Source organism: Centroberyx gerrardi, chromosome 5, assembly GCF_048128805.1.
Source record: "Centroberyx gerrardi isolate f3 chromosome 5, fCenGer3.hap1.cur.20231027, whole genome shotgun sequence".
Taxonomy (NCBI): domain Eukaryota; kingdom Metazoa; phylum Chordata; class Actinopteri; order Beryciformes; family Berycidae; genus Centroberyx; species Centroberyx gerrardi.
In genome coordinates, this window is record NC_136001.1 from 18,461,171 (window position 1) to 18,479,477 (window position 18,307).

Below are 18,307 nucleotides of genomic sequence, written 5' to 3' on the forward strand. Positions count from 1 at the left end.
ATACACACACACAGACTGTTGATGTTTCTTTTTGAATGTACATGCTGTTTACACAAAATATTTAAGACAGCTAAGGTTTTCATTCTGAACCCATGTTTAACAAACTTCTAAAGTTTATAGCCAAGATTTTATCCGGGCTTTTCATGAAAAGACAACAGTGGTGGTTTTACAATCTTAGCCAAAGTGCATTATTCTCCACAATCTAACACATACATAAGAAAATAAAAGCAGTGGACTACAGAGACAGCTGTTGCTGGACCAATACAAACAGAACTACACACCTGTAAAATGCTCTACTTGATCACATTACCACAATTTCAAAAACGTAGAGGAAAATACAAAGATTTTGGATAAGATTCAGAGAGGACTGTGGTTTTGACGATTCATACTTAAAGCTTTATTGTCGTTACAATGACTGACTTCCCTTTCCCACTGGTACTCACAGAAGTATGAGCCTGTACGAGTACATCGGCCTTTTCATTTACAAAACTGGGATTGGGGTGGTGTGGGTGGGGAGAATCTACTATCAAACGTCTCCTTAGGTGGCAATGTGAGAGGCTCTGATAGTAATTATTATAATTTCTGACAGTTATTAGGAATAGTGCTGCACTACTTTGCTGTGTATATTCACTGGGTCAAGAGCCGCATGATGATCTTATAACTGAGAGTTGGTTATATTCCCAGTTGATTGAATTTTGGCTTGTTTGTACATTCTTCAGATACAAACAGACAGTTGGAAAAGTTTTTCATTTCAGATACGTGCTGCACAGAACTAAGAAATATTTAAATAGTCAAGCTGATAATTCAAATGATGGTGTGTGTGTGTGTGTGTGTGTGTGTGTGTGTGTGTGTTTTCAATTCAAATTTTCTGCTTTCAATTTCAAGAAATTAGATGGATTTAGAGCTATTTCTTGTGCATTATATGCATTTAGCTGACGCAGAGCAACATACAATGTGGGCAACAGTAGAAGCTTCAATTCCTAAATCACCAAAATTCACCAAAAGTCAGGACCAAAAGTCAGGAGTGGAAATATCTTATTTGCAGTCGCCTACCTATGATAGCACATTGGTTTTTCATAAAACAGAGGACTTGTATTGCCTGATGTATTTCATGGATACAAAAATTCAACGACTTAATTGCAACTGAAAAGTAGGTTGACCTACCATGCACATGTTCATGGATAAATTATTTTAATACATGACCGTGGTCTAATTTATCTTAAAGAATGGCTGACCCTTACCCCCCAAAACTTCACAATTTACCCTCTACTGCCTGGGCTACAGAATGTTAAAAAAGATGTACTGATCTGATCTGTTTCTAAAGGTTTTAGCCTGATGATAAAATGAAAGGTGACATCTTCAGTGTGTCATATATTGATTCAGTTGTTATTTGAGATAACCAAAGACACACATATTTAGAAACAGTTAGGTTAATAGCCAGAATTACAGGTTCCTGTTTTGGTATAATGTAGTTCCTTTTTTCAGATTCTACTATCTGCTTCTGGCTACTGCTGATGGATAACTTAAGGCTTGTATCAATGATTTATGACAATTGTGAAATTTGATGTGTGGAGGATTATTTATTTTGTGTAATTTGGAGATCATATCAATATTAATTGAATGAAACAGGCATTTGTAATAGTTTAAATGCTGATCCATTATTATGAACCATGGATTATTTTTATCCATTATTATGGGCAACTTGTTTTTGCTTACTGTAGCACAGAAAAGTAGTACTGATTGTGTTTTTATTCAAAATACCACTGGGGTCACTTGACTTATTCAACCTTTTATCCCGAGCACATATTGCACATCAAATAAGAGCTTAAGTTTCAAGTCTGAATCCAGAACATCTCGTGATCCATGCATGCAGCTGCCCAAGAAAGGCTTAATACCAAACACAAGTCAGAGGTATGAATACCAGCAAGTGCAGTCGGGGAATCAAATACACACTGTGTGGGCATATCTCAACTCTAAACAGTAGCCTAATGACAACGGCAATTGAATTCCTCTATAATTTTTAAGTCATTGCAGAGCTAAACTCATAGCATTCAAAAAAAGTGGATAAAACTGATCACCAATCTATCAAGGCTTAACCATTGTCTGTGCAGTACTGACTCCACTGGGAGGCGCGTCGCGGCCGCTGAGCAGTCCATGTGACAGGAGAAATGCTGTTTGGCTTGCAAATGTCCCTACTCACACTCCGCTTTATATGCAGGAATGGTGACATGGGGTTTTGGGATAATGAGGTTTGGATTAGAGGGTTTTGTCCGACTCCATTCCTGCCTCTGCCCCTGGGCTCGACACTGGAAGCAAAGAGAGGCCTGCCTGCCTTTCTCCCTTTTAGATGTCCCTGTTATTATGGACAGTCCTGACTCCTCCGTCGTCGTTTAATGCCCACTTCACTGTTCTCATCGCTCTTCACACTTTCATCCCGTCTCCTCTTCATCTTCCCAACCTGTAGGAGAGATAAAAACAAATGACTACAACAATTTAAAATAAACATTTTTTTCATTAGTTAATAATTATACGGTGAGTCATTAGACTAATGCAAATTATGAAAATTATGCAGAATATGCCTCATTAGAACATCTGAAAATTCTTCATCACCCACGTAGGAGTGTTAACCTAACCAAATAAAACAGTTTTTTAACCTGACACAGGTTTAAAAGTGTTGTTCTTTGTCATTTGTTGTAACGAATGAATTAATTTACATTTTATGTTGTTATTGCTATGCTCCTGCCATATTTTCTTTTTTTTAACAGAGGAGAGCAGCAGCAAATAATGGGCCACCAGAGGGCAAGAAAATTCAAAAAGACATGAATGAACACTAGATGTCAGTATGCTACCACAGAAAGTAAATAAAAACTATTACACAACAAATTACTATGAAAATGCTACAATGTTTGTTACCTTTTAAGAAAATGAAATCAACCCTATAATGATGAATGTGAGTGAAGGAGTTCTGTCATGAATATCAAATCATTTTATCTGGGATTGTCTGGTGAGATCCATTTCCTTCAATTACATTTAGCTGAGAACATGAAATTTACGGACCTTGGCATCATGTTCTGCAAATTTCTGGAACATGTTGGCATAGATCCTCTTGTCTTGTTCATGATGTTCCCGGATCTTGTGCTGGCAGATGGAAATCTGAGCGCGAGCTGCTCGGTTTGAGGAGTTGACATGCAGAACTTGCTGAAAGTCTTCCATGGCCAGGCTGAACTCATTACGGAGGAGACGGGCTTCCCCGCGGCGATACAAAGCCTTCTCATTTCTCCCATCAAGCTCAATCACCTGACACACACACACACACAGTAATTGGTTAAAGATCCACTCATCCAGAGGACTAAAACAAGCACAACATTTACGTGTTTGTGTTCAGTGTATTATTTTGCATGAAAGTTAAATATCTCAAATGTTCTGCTAGGAAGGGAAAATATCAAACCATCTCAAAACATCACAGAAAAGTATTTGAATACAAACTGTGTCCTTCAACTCACTGTAAAGCCATCTAATTGGAAATATGTTGGTCTCCTACAGAGTGACACTGTATACTAGGTGTGGTTAAATATATGAGCTGTGTTGACACATGTAGTGTATCTATGCAACTCACCTTGTTGCAGTTCTCCACTACATGTGAAAACTCCTTTAGTCGCAGGAAACACAACGCTAGATTGAGTTGGGATATCAAAAGAAAATCTTGTATCCTCTTCTGCTGCTCCATCCCGGCACCACACTCCATCTCTAGCCAGGACACAATACGCTGGTACAGGATGATTGCCTGGTGGTACCATCCCGCCTAATATAGAGATAGATAAGATAATAGCAATTTCTTAAACATTGTCGGTGCATGCTGTATGTTACGGACACGTTAACGACAAATCCATTTTCATTTGTTAAGCTGAAAGACCGGGACGCCAACTGTACCTTAAAATATTGATTCCCTTTATGCTTAACTCCAGCAGCCAAATCCAGCTTCTCATTCAAGTCCATTTCCCAGGATTCTTTGGCCTTGAGGAAACACTTCAGTTAGTGTCACAGAGTGGAAATTGAGGTTTTTTGGTATTCAGATGAAATTTATCGCAGAATTATTTGAAACTTCATTGTCTAGTGTGCTTAAATTCACTCAGTTTCAAGGGAAAATCAACCCAAAATAGCAGACACACAAATCTTTAAACTTTGACCCCTCTACTGACCTAGAGACTGCCAGAACCTCATTTGGCAATGTATTCCTTTAGAAAGCAGAACTCACCCTCTGAAAGTCTTTAAGGGTAACTTCATATACAACGTCTTTGTTTGGTCCAATCTTGTACTCTGGTTTACCCTCTCTTCCAAAGCCATACCTGCAAAAATAAAGTGTGACTGAGCATGAGCCTGTTCTACTATTACAACTTCCCAAGAGATATCGAAAGGAAACCATTTAGGACATGGGACTGGTGAAAACAGCCCAGTGAGTTCAAATACATGCATAGTTTCTGAAGGAGAGTTCATGAAAGTTCAAATTTCCATAGTTAAAAGTTGAATTTGTTGAAATACTGCATATTAGAATTGTAATTTATGTAGACTGGCCAAAGGTCTAATAGTGAGCTGGATTTAGTTAATGGAGCTTCTTCTTTGCATATTCAAATGAGAGGAACATCAGGAAATAGCCATTTGAGGGGGAAATTATTACTTTGTAATAAATGAATAAATACATAAATAATATCTGTCCAAATACTTAGAGTGCCATGAAATAAAAGGTCTATAGTTCATATGGAGCTGATTGTATTTAGGATTAGAAGGTCTCAGGAAGGACCTACTGTCCGTAATGTCTAGTAGAGACACTCGCCAAAAGAAATCCCAAATAAAGACAGATTAAAGTGTGTTGCATCACAGCAGAAACTGACATGGATCACATTTTAAATATTTGGGTAACTTACTTGGGTTTTAAGTAAAGTATACAGCACTCTCCTTTCTGCATCTTCTCCATGGCTCGGTCTACTCCCAGAGGAACGCCCTTATCCTCAGCCTCACCAACAGTAAAGCGGACGTCCCTGGAGTCAAACAAACGACCCCCATAGCTACCCTCCAGGTGCACTGTGGGGTACATGGCACAAATCTACACCGGCACAGTATACAGCTGAAGACTTAACTCCACATTTGGGGCTATGTAGTTGTGTTACGCTACTTTACAATTTAATCTCTGATGTAACAGCGAACCAGTTATAGTGGCAATTTGGAGTAATAATAATCCATGAAACAAAGAAGGGACTTACCATCAACGGTGGCTCCGTCGTTGGGATTCGTGTAACCGTCCCCTTTAACCTTGATTCTTCTTGTGATGCCACCATCATCTGTAAGCACCTCTCCTTCAAAGCTGAGCAGCTCCATCTAGAGAGGGAGACACACGCTGCTGTTTATCACAATCACTGCAGATCATGCATGGCACAAGCGGCAGCAATTTTCAATTCAATTCAATGTGCTTCATTGGCATGACAGTTTACAAACAAACAAAAATGCCAAAGCATGTAACAAGCGGCAGCACTGTCCTGACATACACACCTCAAACAGTAGTGATGAGTTGGGAGGAATTTTGTTGGGGTTCCCAGCAGATCCGTATGCATATTCTGGCTTACATAGTAGCATGCACACTTCTCCTCTCTGCATAGACAACACACTAATGTCCCAGGCTTTGATGACTTGTCCTGTGAAATTGAAAAAGTGAATTAAAAAAATGACGAGGGGAAGGATTGCTGGTTCATAAAATTGCCTCAAAGGTTATGGAACATCATGAAAGCTAACAATCTAATAATTATAAAAATCGGGACTATAGTACGGCACAACTGAGTTTGGCACATAATGTACTGAAATGTGCTTTAAGTCAGACACCCACCCTTGCCGACATTGAAGCAAAAAGGCTCCTTGCGATCTAGACTGGAGTCAAACTTCTTCCCGTTGAGCAGTTTTCCAGTGTAGTGGACAGTCACTTTGTCCCCAATCATAGGTCGGTCTCCATCTACCCCCTGACGCTTCACAACCTGCAGAGAGAGAGATCAGCAACCAGTCCAGCTGATAACCCTCCACTATCTGACAGAGTAAACAGGCATAGGGCCTAGAATAGGAATATGCAGGCAGAACAGACAAAAACAGACAAAAATATGTGTGCGTGTGTGTGTGTGTGTGTGTGTGTGTGTGTGTGTGTGTGTGTGATAATCATGCTAGATAGAAGGAAAGTGGGAGTATGAGTCTGGCGTGTGCATGAAAACAGCCACAATAAAACATAAAAATTTAAAGATATGACAATAAATACCTTGACTACTCCTTGGTCTTTGTTGGGTGTTATATCTGTACCCTTGGCAGCAAACATGGCTGTAGCTGACTGGCCATCCATACACAGGTCCTTATCAGTGGTCATTTCTGCATCTGGGCATCACACACTATTACTGTAAACATACATAAACACACAAGTCTACATGTCAGCAAAGGTATGTATATAAATGCATATAAAAATCAGTTTTTCACTTTGGGACATATTCTGATTTCCTTCCACTGGACTCCATTTACTTAGATATCATTATATGGGTTGGCTTATTTTGTCTTCTAAATTTTGATTAACTTAAAAAAAAATGAAGCGTCCACAACATGCAGTTATTTATTATCACAGCCTCTTCAAAAAAAATGTGCCTAGTGGCCAACATGAATGTTGATGGTTTCGTTTTTCAGGATGTTCCTACGCATATTTGTGGTAATGACCATGGAATTTGAACATCACAAATAATCATCAAATATGATTATGAAATATAGTGCACTGTAAACTATTCTGTACATGACATTGATTGTGTTTTGATGTAAGAAAAACAATATAGCTGATATATGTTAATACGGTTCATGGTTTTATTGAGCAGCATCTGATGGAGGGCTTATCAAGCAACAAAGAGATGCAAAACTAAGCGCACGACACATGATGTAATAAATCTAACAAATTTGTGGAGCTGGACTTATTGCTTGGATGTCTAGGAAAAAAGATCACAATCTCTCCCAAAACCATCAGATCAGAATCCTTGTATTAATGATTTCCATAATGCAGCCGCAGCAAACATGACTTTCTCCTCCCCATTATGTATCCGGTACATATGTAAAGATGTATGTTCAGAATACATGAAAGCCAGATGAGCAGTGAGCCCAGATCTATGTGGAGGAATACTTTGCACTGCAGTCTCACTGTCACTCAACTCCGTTTTTCATCCCCCACAGATGAACCAATTGCGTAACTCCAAATATATGGTAGAGAAAGTATCACATTCCTTACTTTAGTCATTGCTGCACTGCCTAAAGTATATGCAAGAGAATTAGAAAATGTCCCTTTGTGCTCTTTGACAACATGGGCTACAAACATCTAGATATTTTACGGACACCAACTTTAAATCTGCAGTACAGTAGAACCTCATTTAGAAATGTCAGCTTCAGAGGCATCTTGACCTTTATTATATCTATTATACCTATTTGATGTTATCATTTTAACATGGTAAAATAGCATTGTTCTAGTACTATATTCTTTGTACTGGTGGCCCTCACTGAAACCCAGTGCAGGTACGTCCATTATGTCCTATGACTGATGTAGTTGCACAACTAATTAAACACATACACACAGTCAAGAGTGGGCCTGATTATACTTACATACACTCTGTAATGGTGACCAAAAAGATACTTTGAGATAACATCACAGGTAAAATCTGGCTCGTGATTTTTTTCATGTAACACACTGTAACTCCCCCATCTTTCTATCTCTCCCTGAATATTATCAAATAAGGAGGAAATATCATGAAAATAGTCCCAAAAGTGAACCACAGGTATTTTTTTTCTGTGACAATGCCATAATGTAACAATGGGCCAGTGAAACAGTGATAGATAGATAGATAGATAGATAGATAGATAGATAGATATAGATTTACATTTAAAAAACAACAGTAAAATAATGCAACAATGTAACAGTTTAGTAATTTCCTATGGATTGTTATAAAATTGTGGAAAAAGCTGGATGTTAACTACAGAGAAAAATTTTAGAAAGTCAAGAAAGTCTATCGACATGACCACAAGGACATCAAACAAACTTATCAGACTCTAATGGGTAAATGTAAGACAATACATTATTCAATATTCTACCAATATTCTCTTTTATCCATCATCCTAAGGGAGAATACTTTGCATACTTATGAAACATCAGGGCTGGATAATACATTTTGATTGGCTAGGAAGTGTGCTTTTCATTCATAAAATATTCAGCCAAAATGCCTGAGTGTGAAATAGTGCCAACTGTATAATATCCGCTCTAATTCAATGTACCGATCAATTTCCGGGTCTGGACACTGCTTTTCATGCTTCCTGCCTCATTCTCAAGATTCCATATATGGCAAGAAAGCGTTGCACTAGCAGCCTTGGCAAAGTAACAAAGTCAGAACGACATGGTTGGTGTTAGAGCTGATACTTTCCTCATCACTTGAGCAATCATGCATCCTATCTTCCAGCTCGACATGCACTGATCCTGCCTGTCATGGCTGCACATGCATGGCTGCAGACGTTTCCAATCTGCCTGGGGGAATTATCTTGACAATGTTTTGGAGACAATGAACAACCTAGTTAGCTATGTTAAGAATGCTGCCAGATATCTACTGATTGCTATCTACAGACAGCAGTTGAGACAGTAACACTTGCTAGCATAGCATTAGCTCACAGCTGTTACGGGACTATGTTGCTAGGTTGTTACTATAGTAAGCACTGTTTGCTGGAGTTGTAAAGTCATGTTTTCATGGCATAAACATCTAATGTCCATAGGGGATGGATGGGTATTAGGCTGACCAACAAGTGGTATCAAGGAAACAGAGATACTGCAATTAAAAAATATTTTTTTTGGTTAGCCATTGTATAATCAGGAAAATAAAGTGAGGTTTATGCTTTTATGTTTTTTCTTTTTTTCTTCCATGGCTGAGACAAAAGCTGTTTTTTTTTTTATTTGTGTCTGTAAGAATTGGTAAACTAAAAGATAGTGTGAGATAAGCTCACTTTGTGATATCAAGGTTAAAATCTGGCTCATGAATTTCATCTCGTCACACCCTATCTCTTGCCTGTCTTTATAACTCTCTGCACTGAATATTATGTAACATAATGTCATATTGTAACAATGTTGAACCGTGTTTAGATAGATAGATACTGTAGATAGATAGATAGATAGATAGATAGATAGATAGATAGATAGATAGATAGATAGATAGATAGATAGATAGTTTTTCTGGTCTATTGAAGCGCATGGTATTTTAAAAAAAACACCTTATCTAATCTGTAAAATTAAGTAAGAACATATTTGTATTTAGTGAAATGGCTTACGGAGAGAGCAGAGGTTATGCACACACACACACACACACACACACACACACACACACACACACACACACTCCTGAGAGCTGCCCAGTCGGCAGTTGTACTGATGGACACTGAACATTTCCACAGGAGCAGTTGAAGGCTATAAAGTCAGGAGGCGGGAGGAACAGTAGTTCACATTTTCAGTCAGTTCACTTGTCAGACTTTCAGGCTACTGACATCCCTAATTGTTGCTAATATTATGTAATTCTACCACACTAAATAAGTTCTATGTATGAACATGAAAAGGGCCTGCAAGCATGAACGATGAGCAATTGAACTTAGACAAAAATGCATCGAAGCAAAAGGTTTGGCAATAAGCTCATTGCATTGAATATTAATGAAGGTTTTTTGGCACTAATTGTCTGAGCGTAACATCTTAGGAAATACCACAGGGTAAGAACCATCAAGAGTTGTCTTATTTGTACAATTTGCTCTGGTTCTTTCATTTTCTGGCACTCTACACCCAAAAGGATGAAGTGTTTGTTGCTACAGTATTAAACACAAGTCCAACTCAAAATGCCTGCCTTTGTTCTTCAGCAAAAACCTTTTACTCTGTCTTTTACATTTCATTTCTATGAGGAAACGCTAGATAATTTAGAGAAATGCATTTATTTGTGTGTATGTGTGTGTGTGTGTGTGTGTGTGTGTCTGAACACCATGTTCCTTCTATTCAGAGTTCCCTGCTAGCAAAGCCTGATGGTGTTCACCGATCTGAGACACCCCCCACCCCCCCCACTCCCCAGTTACGACACAGCATCACTTTAGGATGGAAAATAACCCAAACTATATTTGTTCAAATGGGCTACACCTTGTCTAAAAAAACAGAACATGTGTAATGCAAATGGAATAATATTGTGATGATGTAGAACTTAATATAGGTAAAAATTCTTTCATTTTCATCTAAAAAATATTTTCATCAAATGTGGAACAGGGAATAAAAGCTGGTAAAGCTAACTCAGACCCCCTGCGGAGGAATGCAGGAGCAGAACACGATGAAGCAAAGATCTCATCCACAGATGCAGACTGAGCCTCTGCGCTCCCAATCTCAAGTCTGTGCTTCACTGCTGATCCACATGTGAACATGTGAACACACGGTGTAAGACACAGCCTGACAGGCCGGCATGTATAAAGAGTGAAGCATTGTGTGAAATGGAAAGGCACTGTCTGGTTAACCTGACCTGCTGTGGACAAATAAATTGGTAAGCTAGAAAAAGAAACTGGCAGATAGACTACCACACGTTTTTAACAGTAAAAGCTAATTGACCTCTAACCTGCTGATGTGATAGCCTACAGTAATTAAGTGAGCTCCATAAGTATTGTAATATAATTCATTTGGATGTGAAATAGCACAGTGGCTATGAAGGTAAAGTAAAGACTGCTTGAATTCAACAGTATTTTCAGGGATTTCAAAACAAAGGTAGAGAACTATCCATTTGTTAATTGTCTTTCCATTTTAGGATGCCAAAAGTATTTGGAAAGATAAATATTATCATCAACAAATATCTCCCTCAGGCTGTCTGATTCATCTCTGAGACTTTGCTTCAACCTGTTTCGACGTCAGTGTTAAGTCTCCCTCTCCCTGACTACCTTGGGTAAATCTAAACAACATGTATGAAAAATGCTCATATCATTTTAATTGTTCAGAGTCTAAACTTCAATCTAGCATTATGTATTGTAGCCATAGGAAATGTACCACTGGATCAGGCGTAGGTCTTGAATAAGTCCAAAAGAATAGGCATCAGCACAGAAGAAATAGTTAAACTAACTTCTGATGTTAGTAGCCAGCCTACTTACACGGTTAGAAAAGCTTTAAATTTGTCTATGTACACCTAAGACTAAGGTGCTCTGGGTGCATTTGGCTGAAGTGATGTCCTTTTGGAAATCACCCCTCATCCACCTCCAGTGGGAACCAGTACCCCCCCCCCACACACACACACACACACACACACACACACACACACACACAGGGAGTCATATCAGCCCTTATTATGCGAGGACAGTGGGCTACAGCTGTAACCTCAACTGCCCCCATAGTTACGCAAATTCAACTATTGATCCTAACCTTTTTAATTCAGTCAGTATGTTGAACAGAAAATACCAAAACCCAATAACCCTAATAACTCTTAATTAAGTCTTCCAGCAGCGCTGTAGATAGAATAAATTGAAGAACAACTTACAATTCTGTATGTTCCTCTCTTTAATTCCTCTCCTGCTGTGTGATCTGCTGAAATTTCAGTCGGTATCGCAACGGTTTAGCCGCCTCTATTCCTCTTAATTCAAGCCCGCCCCTCTCATAGCCAGGGTACTAAATGTTCTGCCCACAGTTGTGCGTGGTTGTTTTCTTTTTTCTTTTTTCTACAGTCGACTCTAGTGACGATCAACATGCTGGAGTAGTAGCCACATGGAGTAGAGAATTAAAATGACACCGGGGAAAGCAGAAGAAGAAGAGAGTAGAGAGAGAGAGAGAGAGAGAGAGAGAGAGAGAGAGAGAGAGAGAGAGAGAGAGCGAGAGAGAGAGAAAGAGAAAGAGAGAAAGAGAGAGAGAGAGTTGTGGGAGGGCGTTTAGTGTAAAATTAAGGGCAGGTCTTGGAAAGAAGCCACAAAGTAACACAATGTTCCGGCTGTACTGTAGCTGTACCGCTGCCGCTGCTGATGAGAACACTGTGTTCCAATAGACACCCTGACCTGTAACCCGTTCCGTGCCGTGCCGAGCGGAGCCGCGCGCGCTCAGCTTTGCACCGGGAACAGCCTGTACCGCAGCAGGCTGTCCTCTGCTCAGCTGACAACACTTCATCAACATTGCTCAGTGTGTGTGTGTGTGTGTGTGTGTGTGTGTGTGTGTGTGTGTGTGTGTGTGTGTGTGTGTGTGTGTGTGTGTGTGTGTGTGTGTGTGTGTACAGGACTCAGGAGGCTGTATAAGCACCGACGCACACTGTCTGTCCCTGTCGGGCGTTAACGCGTTATTATAGCCCAGAAACCTCTTTACTCCGCCGGTAAAGAGCTAGTGTAACGGATTACTTTTGTGATTTCACAAACAGTTTTGCCCAGCTTTCTTTTTAATTTACTGAATAGACTTTGACTTAACTGTTTGTGATGTAAATCCATAGCATTCGCCATAGTACGATCAACTTATATAAAGGTAGGGTATTAAGAAAATGCTTAAATGGATGTTTTCCTTTAAAAAATATATATATACATTTTTTGTTTACATTGGTGGTTCTTTGCCTTATTGTGATGACTGACTGAAGATCATGGTTTAGCCCTTTTTATGTTTTAATCTATATCACTGCAGTGTTTGTTGGTAATTTGTTACAATATAGCTTCCCCTGTAACAAGTAATGTAACGGATTACAAGGCTACTTATATGTCAGGTTGCCTATACTATTACCCATTAAAAACATAAATCTGTTATAAAATAAATAAATAAATAAATACTGTTGTTGTCACCCTGTCTAAACATGAAATTGGAGTTTAATTATTCAAAAACGACAAGTATCCCACCCCAGATCAGTAGGCTACATTTCATTAGAATTAGGCTGCTTGTCGTCCTCTCACGCCAAGCCTGTCTTATATGAAATAGGCAGAAGAGTTTAGTTTTTTAATTTTGCTTTTATCTGGCAACGGGATGAGGAGAACATTGGACATCAGCAAGGTCAATAAAGTACCGCGATGTTTGAAAGAAAGCGAGCATGCAGACGCCTTTTTGGGGCTGTAGTGGCAGAGCTTTGCTGTAACGAATTACTGCTGTCAGGGAGTAATAGGCAAAGTAATAACATTAGGCCTACTGCTGAAATGCGTAACGAGTATGATTATACGGTTATCTTTTGAGCAGAGATCCCAACACGTGAAAGATTTGCCATCTAGCCTAGAGAAACTAGCCAGGCCGAATTCAACGTAAGCTAGCTGGAAACTTTTTAAGGCACATTATGTCTCATAATGACTAAAGATAACACAAAGCAGACTTGTAGCCATGTTTTAGGATTCAAAACCAAACGGGCAGCTCAGACTCCATTGCTTTATTATTTTCAGTTATATTTTTATTTCTTCAAAGGCCAATGGTCTAGCCAGAAGATATGGTCTTCAGTCCTGGTCCTCAGGACCCAGAGTAGCCTGCTGCTTGTTTTCTATCCCATTAACCAGTGAACTAATGAATATTCACCGTCAATAACAAATTGGCTATAACCCCATGATGTGGTCCTGTCATTATAAACAGTACAAATGTTTAGTATAGGATTGAGTAACCATGCTAGTAAAGGCATTTTCTCTGAGCAGGAGTGTCCAATCACGTGGCGTGGAGGGCCAAGAGTCTGCAGGTTTTCCTTCCAACCAAACACTACACCAGGTGATTTAAGGTGAGCTGGTGTTGTGATTAGTTGGATGGAAGACCTGCAGACTCTCGGCCCTCCACGGCACATATTTGGACACCATTGCAATTTTTCTCAATGCAATGACCAAATGTCATGAAAATTGGAACACTTGCTCATGGACCAAGTAGTAGACCATAAGGCAAGTTTGGTTGTGATTGGTGTATGTGGGTATAGCCTATTACATAATGTATAATAATTCAAAGTTGGTTTATGTAATCAATATCAAACCTGTTCCAAGTTTCATGGAAATCTGCCAAAGAGGACAAATAGCAGCACTTTGAGTGTCATATTAATACAACAATGAGACAATAGAGCATGGAGACTGACAGTAACAGTTTAACAGTGTTATGTTCTATTTATGGATTTAATAAATTTGCTCTTATTTTCAATACTTCTGTTTTGAGTATTTGAATACAGGCATGAGACAGCCAACAAGGTATTTAACTTTCCCCCTATAGACTTAAAACCTAGAATCACCAGTCAGATATTGGTGCAATCTATTCTGACCTCCCCATTCAGTGTCTTACGTGTATGAATATAATGTATATTAACACTACAGAATTAACACGTGAAATTTAGCTGCTAATAAAGGCTATATTGTGTTTAAATAATGAGAGTTTTGTCAATAATTAAGATACACACTTGTGAACATGAACACGTAGAGAAATTAGGATTTGACAAATGCATAAAGATAAAAATTCAGTATCTCCACTGGTGATGAAGCCACACTGCCACAGAAGCCAAACCTGGTTTTGGCTACATCAGGGCTGTGCAAGAGAAGCAGAAATTCTCCTAATATGTTTTTATGGCTTTGTCTATGTAGCCGGTATATTATTACATAAGCCCAATTACAACATTTGACAGCAATGTATTTTATGGCTGCTGCTTGTATTTATGTTCATCATCTTTTTTAATTAAAAGCTAAATAATTGCTAAAAAATTCAAATATGACACAGGCTGTCAGTGTGAATATAGTGTGTTAGTGGTAATTAGTACAACAATAGGCCAGCAGTGGTATTTAGCAATAACTGAATCAAGAAATTAAATTCATGTGAGAGATTATTTACCACTCAGTCTGGGGTGCACGGTGTTCACACTTGGCCTGTAACAGTGGTAAGTTTCAGTTTTACAGGTGTCTGGTAGATGAATTCCACAGTCGGGGGGGGGGGGGGGGGGGGGTGAGGAAGCTGTTGCACCAAATCACTGGCAGAGAGCCAGCGGTTATGGGATTGAACATGATGTTCTTGTTAATCATAAGTGACATAGCACAGGTGGACCTGAGTCTGCAAACCCACAGGGATGTCATCAACAGTGGCTGAGAGGCAATCTTCCAAGGCATCACTGTAGAAAATAGATAGCATATTAGGATATTTTATTTAGCCTATGTTAAAAGAAGAAATTCAAAAACAGAACACCGATTTTTATAATCTAAGAGCACGATCACTATTTGTAAACATGGACAACCCCCAAAAACCCCCACCACCCACCCAAAGCTAAAACCAGTGCTGTAAAAAAAGACAGAAACAAAAAGGAGTCAGCCATGAAGAGCGTCTTGGCTCTCTTGGCTCTAGCTTTGGCAGAGATGTGTTTGTGTTCACAGATCCTTAGCTGAACCGGGTGTCCTGGTGACTTAGTTGGCTAAGGCACATAACTGCAAGTCCTGGGTTTGAATCTGGCCGAGGACCTTTGCTGTAGCATACTGCTCTCTCTCTCTCTCTGTCTCTCTCTCTCTCTCTCTCTCTCTCTCTCTCTCTCTCTCTCTCTCTCTCCCAATCGTTCCTGTCTCTCTCTACTGTGGATATCAAGTAAAGGCAAAAAAAAACAAAAAAACATCCTTAACTGATCTATTCAAGACAATGCAAATAACATGTTCTGTTTCAGGGTAGGTTTGTTTTCCCTTTAAGTTCCCAAAGTCCCTTTGTGTATATCATCAAAGTGAATAGAAACCATGAATAGATTTATGTATTACTGACACATGCCTTGAGGTGTGAAGTCTTCTGGAACATCATGATGCCTTGTTTGTCCTAGAATGTATAGAGAAGCAGGAGAATTAGAGGGTTTGAGGTTTTAATAGACTAGCAAGAATACTGAAAATCTATTTTTTAAAAATGCATTTGCGTGCTAGAATTGCTTCTATCCTTATATATATATGGTAGTTTAGTGATTCAGATTTTTAGAAAAGAAGAAAGTGAATAGATTTTAATAATGGAGTGGTACAGTTGACTCAGCACAATGCAACATAATAGTAGTTGGGCTGATATTTTTTTATTTCATTGAAAGATTCCTATATGATATTCTTCATTACGGTGAACAACAGCTCTTTCTTTGAGAACTGGCTACCGTGTTTACTAAATACTGCATGAAGTACCACATTCTGAGAGGCAGTTGTAAGTATATGTCTGTCTGAATGACCGTCTTAGTGTAACCAAAAGCACGAGGGAGGGTTCATTCAGGGATACGGGCTGCGCAGTCATCAGGAAGTGAAACAGAACAGAATGTGCTGTACTAATCTGATTGAAAAACACACTGCCCTGAGTGGATGCATGAAAAAAAAAAAAAAGATCCTTCATTTAAACAGCTAAAAGGAGAATCCTATGACAGCAGGGAATACCAAGAAAACAAACTGAACTGAACTGAAAAAAAAGATCCCTTTGTTTAGTGATATGAAAGACAGGTGCTGCGGATAGGGAAGACAAGCACTTGCTCTCAGACAAACATGCACACTGCGACTAAAATAAAGCTGAGCAACATAATGCTCTTTGTTTGTGTTCAAGGCATCTGCGTTACGTACAGCGGAGTAATCTCCTGCTTTTATCCCTGAACTTTTGCCCTCTGAAGCAAGGGATCTTAACCGTTGTTCTTGCCAAGGACCCTAAATAAACTATGTCACGCTGAGAGCGATGAATGGAAACACTTTGGGACAGTGACTCAGAGTTTTTATCATTTTAAGTTTGATTTAGAACTGCCGTGAAATGATCAGTGACACATTTTTAGCTCTGAACTCTTGTCCTCGGATGACCAATTATAGGCTATGTTGCCTAGTATAAGGTTAACATACAGAGAATCAGCTTTAATTTGATGATAATTTCTTTCATATCAGATAAAAAATACATCATTTTTACTTATTACATACAATGGTCTTTCCAATCAAATTTGCCAAACATACTGTATTTGGACAGATAAAGACTTTATGCTGTAAAGAAGTTTTTGTTGTTGTTGTTGTTGTTGCTGTTGTTTTTTTTTAGAAATAACAGTCTTTGTGACCATGTATAAACATCACCTGACTCTTCGTATCTCATCCCCAGCTGCTCTTTCAGCAAGTGATGCAATCTCACTTTGTGGGAATTCAGCTTTGGAGTTGCATCTGAGTTAAATTACTCTCACGCAGGATGGAATACATGGTTAGATTAAAAAAAAAAAGAGTGCAAGGTGTCCAACCTGCTGTAAACCATCAAGCTCCTGCCATGGAGCTTCACAATAAGCATGGGGGGCTTTCTCCAACGTATAGAGGGAATGAGGATAATTACTCTTCATTAAATTATCTAGAGTCACTTACAGTGAAGCCTAGCAAGCAGTAATTTGATTTATCATGCCACCCAGTCTATGCTCAAAGCTTGAGAGCAAATTGGTTGGTAAATAATTTGAATGTCTACAGTGGCAGTCAGAGCCCTACCCATTCGTATTAGAGAGTGATACAGTTGAGCAATAATCACAAACATGTGACATTAAATTTAAAAAAGTTGCTGCTCCAGAACAAAGTCAACTGCCTTATTACTGATTCCAAATTATTGGCAGCTTTGAGGAAGTTCCCTGAAGTAATTGATTAAACACTCTATTTAGGGCAAGTGTGATAACCTAAGAGCTTAACCCATATGTTTTAGATGAAACATCTTTTTCACACAATTCACTAACAACTAAAACAGTTTGCATATTTTCACTGATAGCATGCAGCGAGGAAAGGATGGCTGCACAGATTAAATGAATAATTTTGTTGTATTTTGAGTGTGGGAGTGTTGTGAGGAGTTGGAGTTCAGGAGGCGTCAGAGAGGTGGAAAGCTGCATGTCCACTTGAGTCACTAACGCCTCTCCCCCTGCTGAACGCCGACTGCAGCACTTGTCAGAGGTTGTGTGTCTGTGTGAGGCGGTGAGCCTGGTGCTCAGGGGGGAGAGAGACGTAGCAGGGGGCAAACTGGACATATCTGTCCTCCTCCTACCTACAGTATGGCCTTCTTGGTATTCCCTCAAGTTGAGCTCAAACCCACAGGCTCTATTGCTTTACTAATTATGTCTTGTAAATTATAAATGGTATTACAGTCAAATCTCAGTAATTCAAACCCCTTGGCAATGGAAGTCATTTTCTTTATTTTGGCTCTTTTCACTTTTGTCAGTTTATTGCTTAAGGCGCGTCTTTGTTAACCATCTTTTTGCTGTTTGTGCCTCTGTTCTTACTTGCATTTGTTCATTTGTTTCTTTTATCATGAGAATAAGAATATCTTGTCTTACAAAAGGATTTAAAAATGCAATGGATTATTTTGGCAGAA

General features: G+C 39.1%; 1 protein-coding gene across 1 annotated transcript; it reads right to left on the reverse strand.

Moving 5' to 3' along the window:
* Positions 1-373: 373 nt before the first annotated feature.
* On the reverse strand, positions 374-11,803 carry fkbp5 (FKBP prolyl isomerase 5). Its single transcript, XM_071912667.2, has 11 exons — positions 11,577-11,803; positions 6,293-6,425; positions 5,876-6,020; positions 5,545-5,687; positions 5,259-5,373; positions 4,923-5,079; positions 4,256-4,346; positions 3,931-4,014; positions 3,617-3,802; positions 3,058-3,297; positions 374-2,458 (listed from the first exon to the last, which is right to left on the reverse strand). The coding sequence occupies exons 2-11, from the start codon at positions 6,395-6,397 to the stop codon at positions 2,360-2,362; spliced, it is 1,365 nt and encodes a 454-aa protein (XP_071768768.1). The 5' UTR covers positions 6,398-6,425; positions 11,577-11,803; the 3' UTR covers positions 374-2,359.
* Positions 11,804-18,307: the final 6,504 nt, after the last annotated feature.

Coding starts and splice junctions, on each gene's coding strand:
- fkbp5 (XM_071912667.2), bottom strand. CDS start 6,397: ATGACCACTGATAAGGACCTGTGTATGGATGGCCAGTCAGCTACAGCC. Junction 3,803..3,930: donor AAGGGAATCAATATTTTAAG/GTACAGTTGGCG, acceptor TCTCTATATTAG/GCGGGATGGTACCACCAGGC. Junction 3,298..3,616: donor TAGTGGAGAACTGCAACAAG/GTGAGTTGCATA, acceptor TGTGTGTGTCAG/GTGATTGAGCTTGATGGGAG.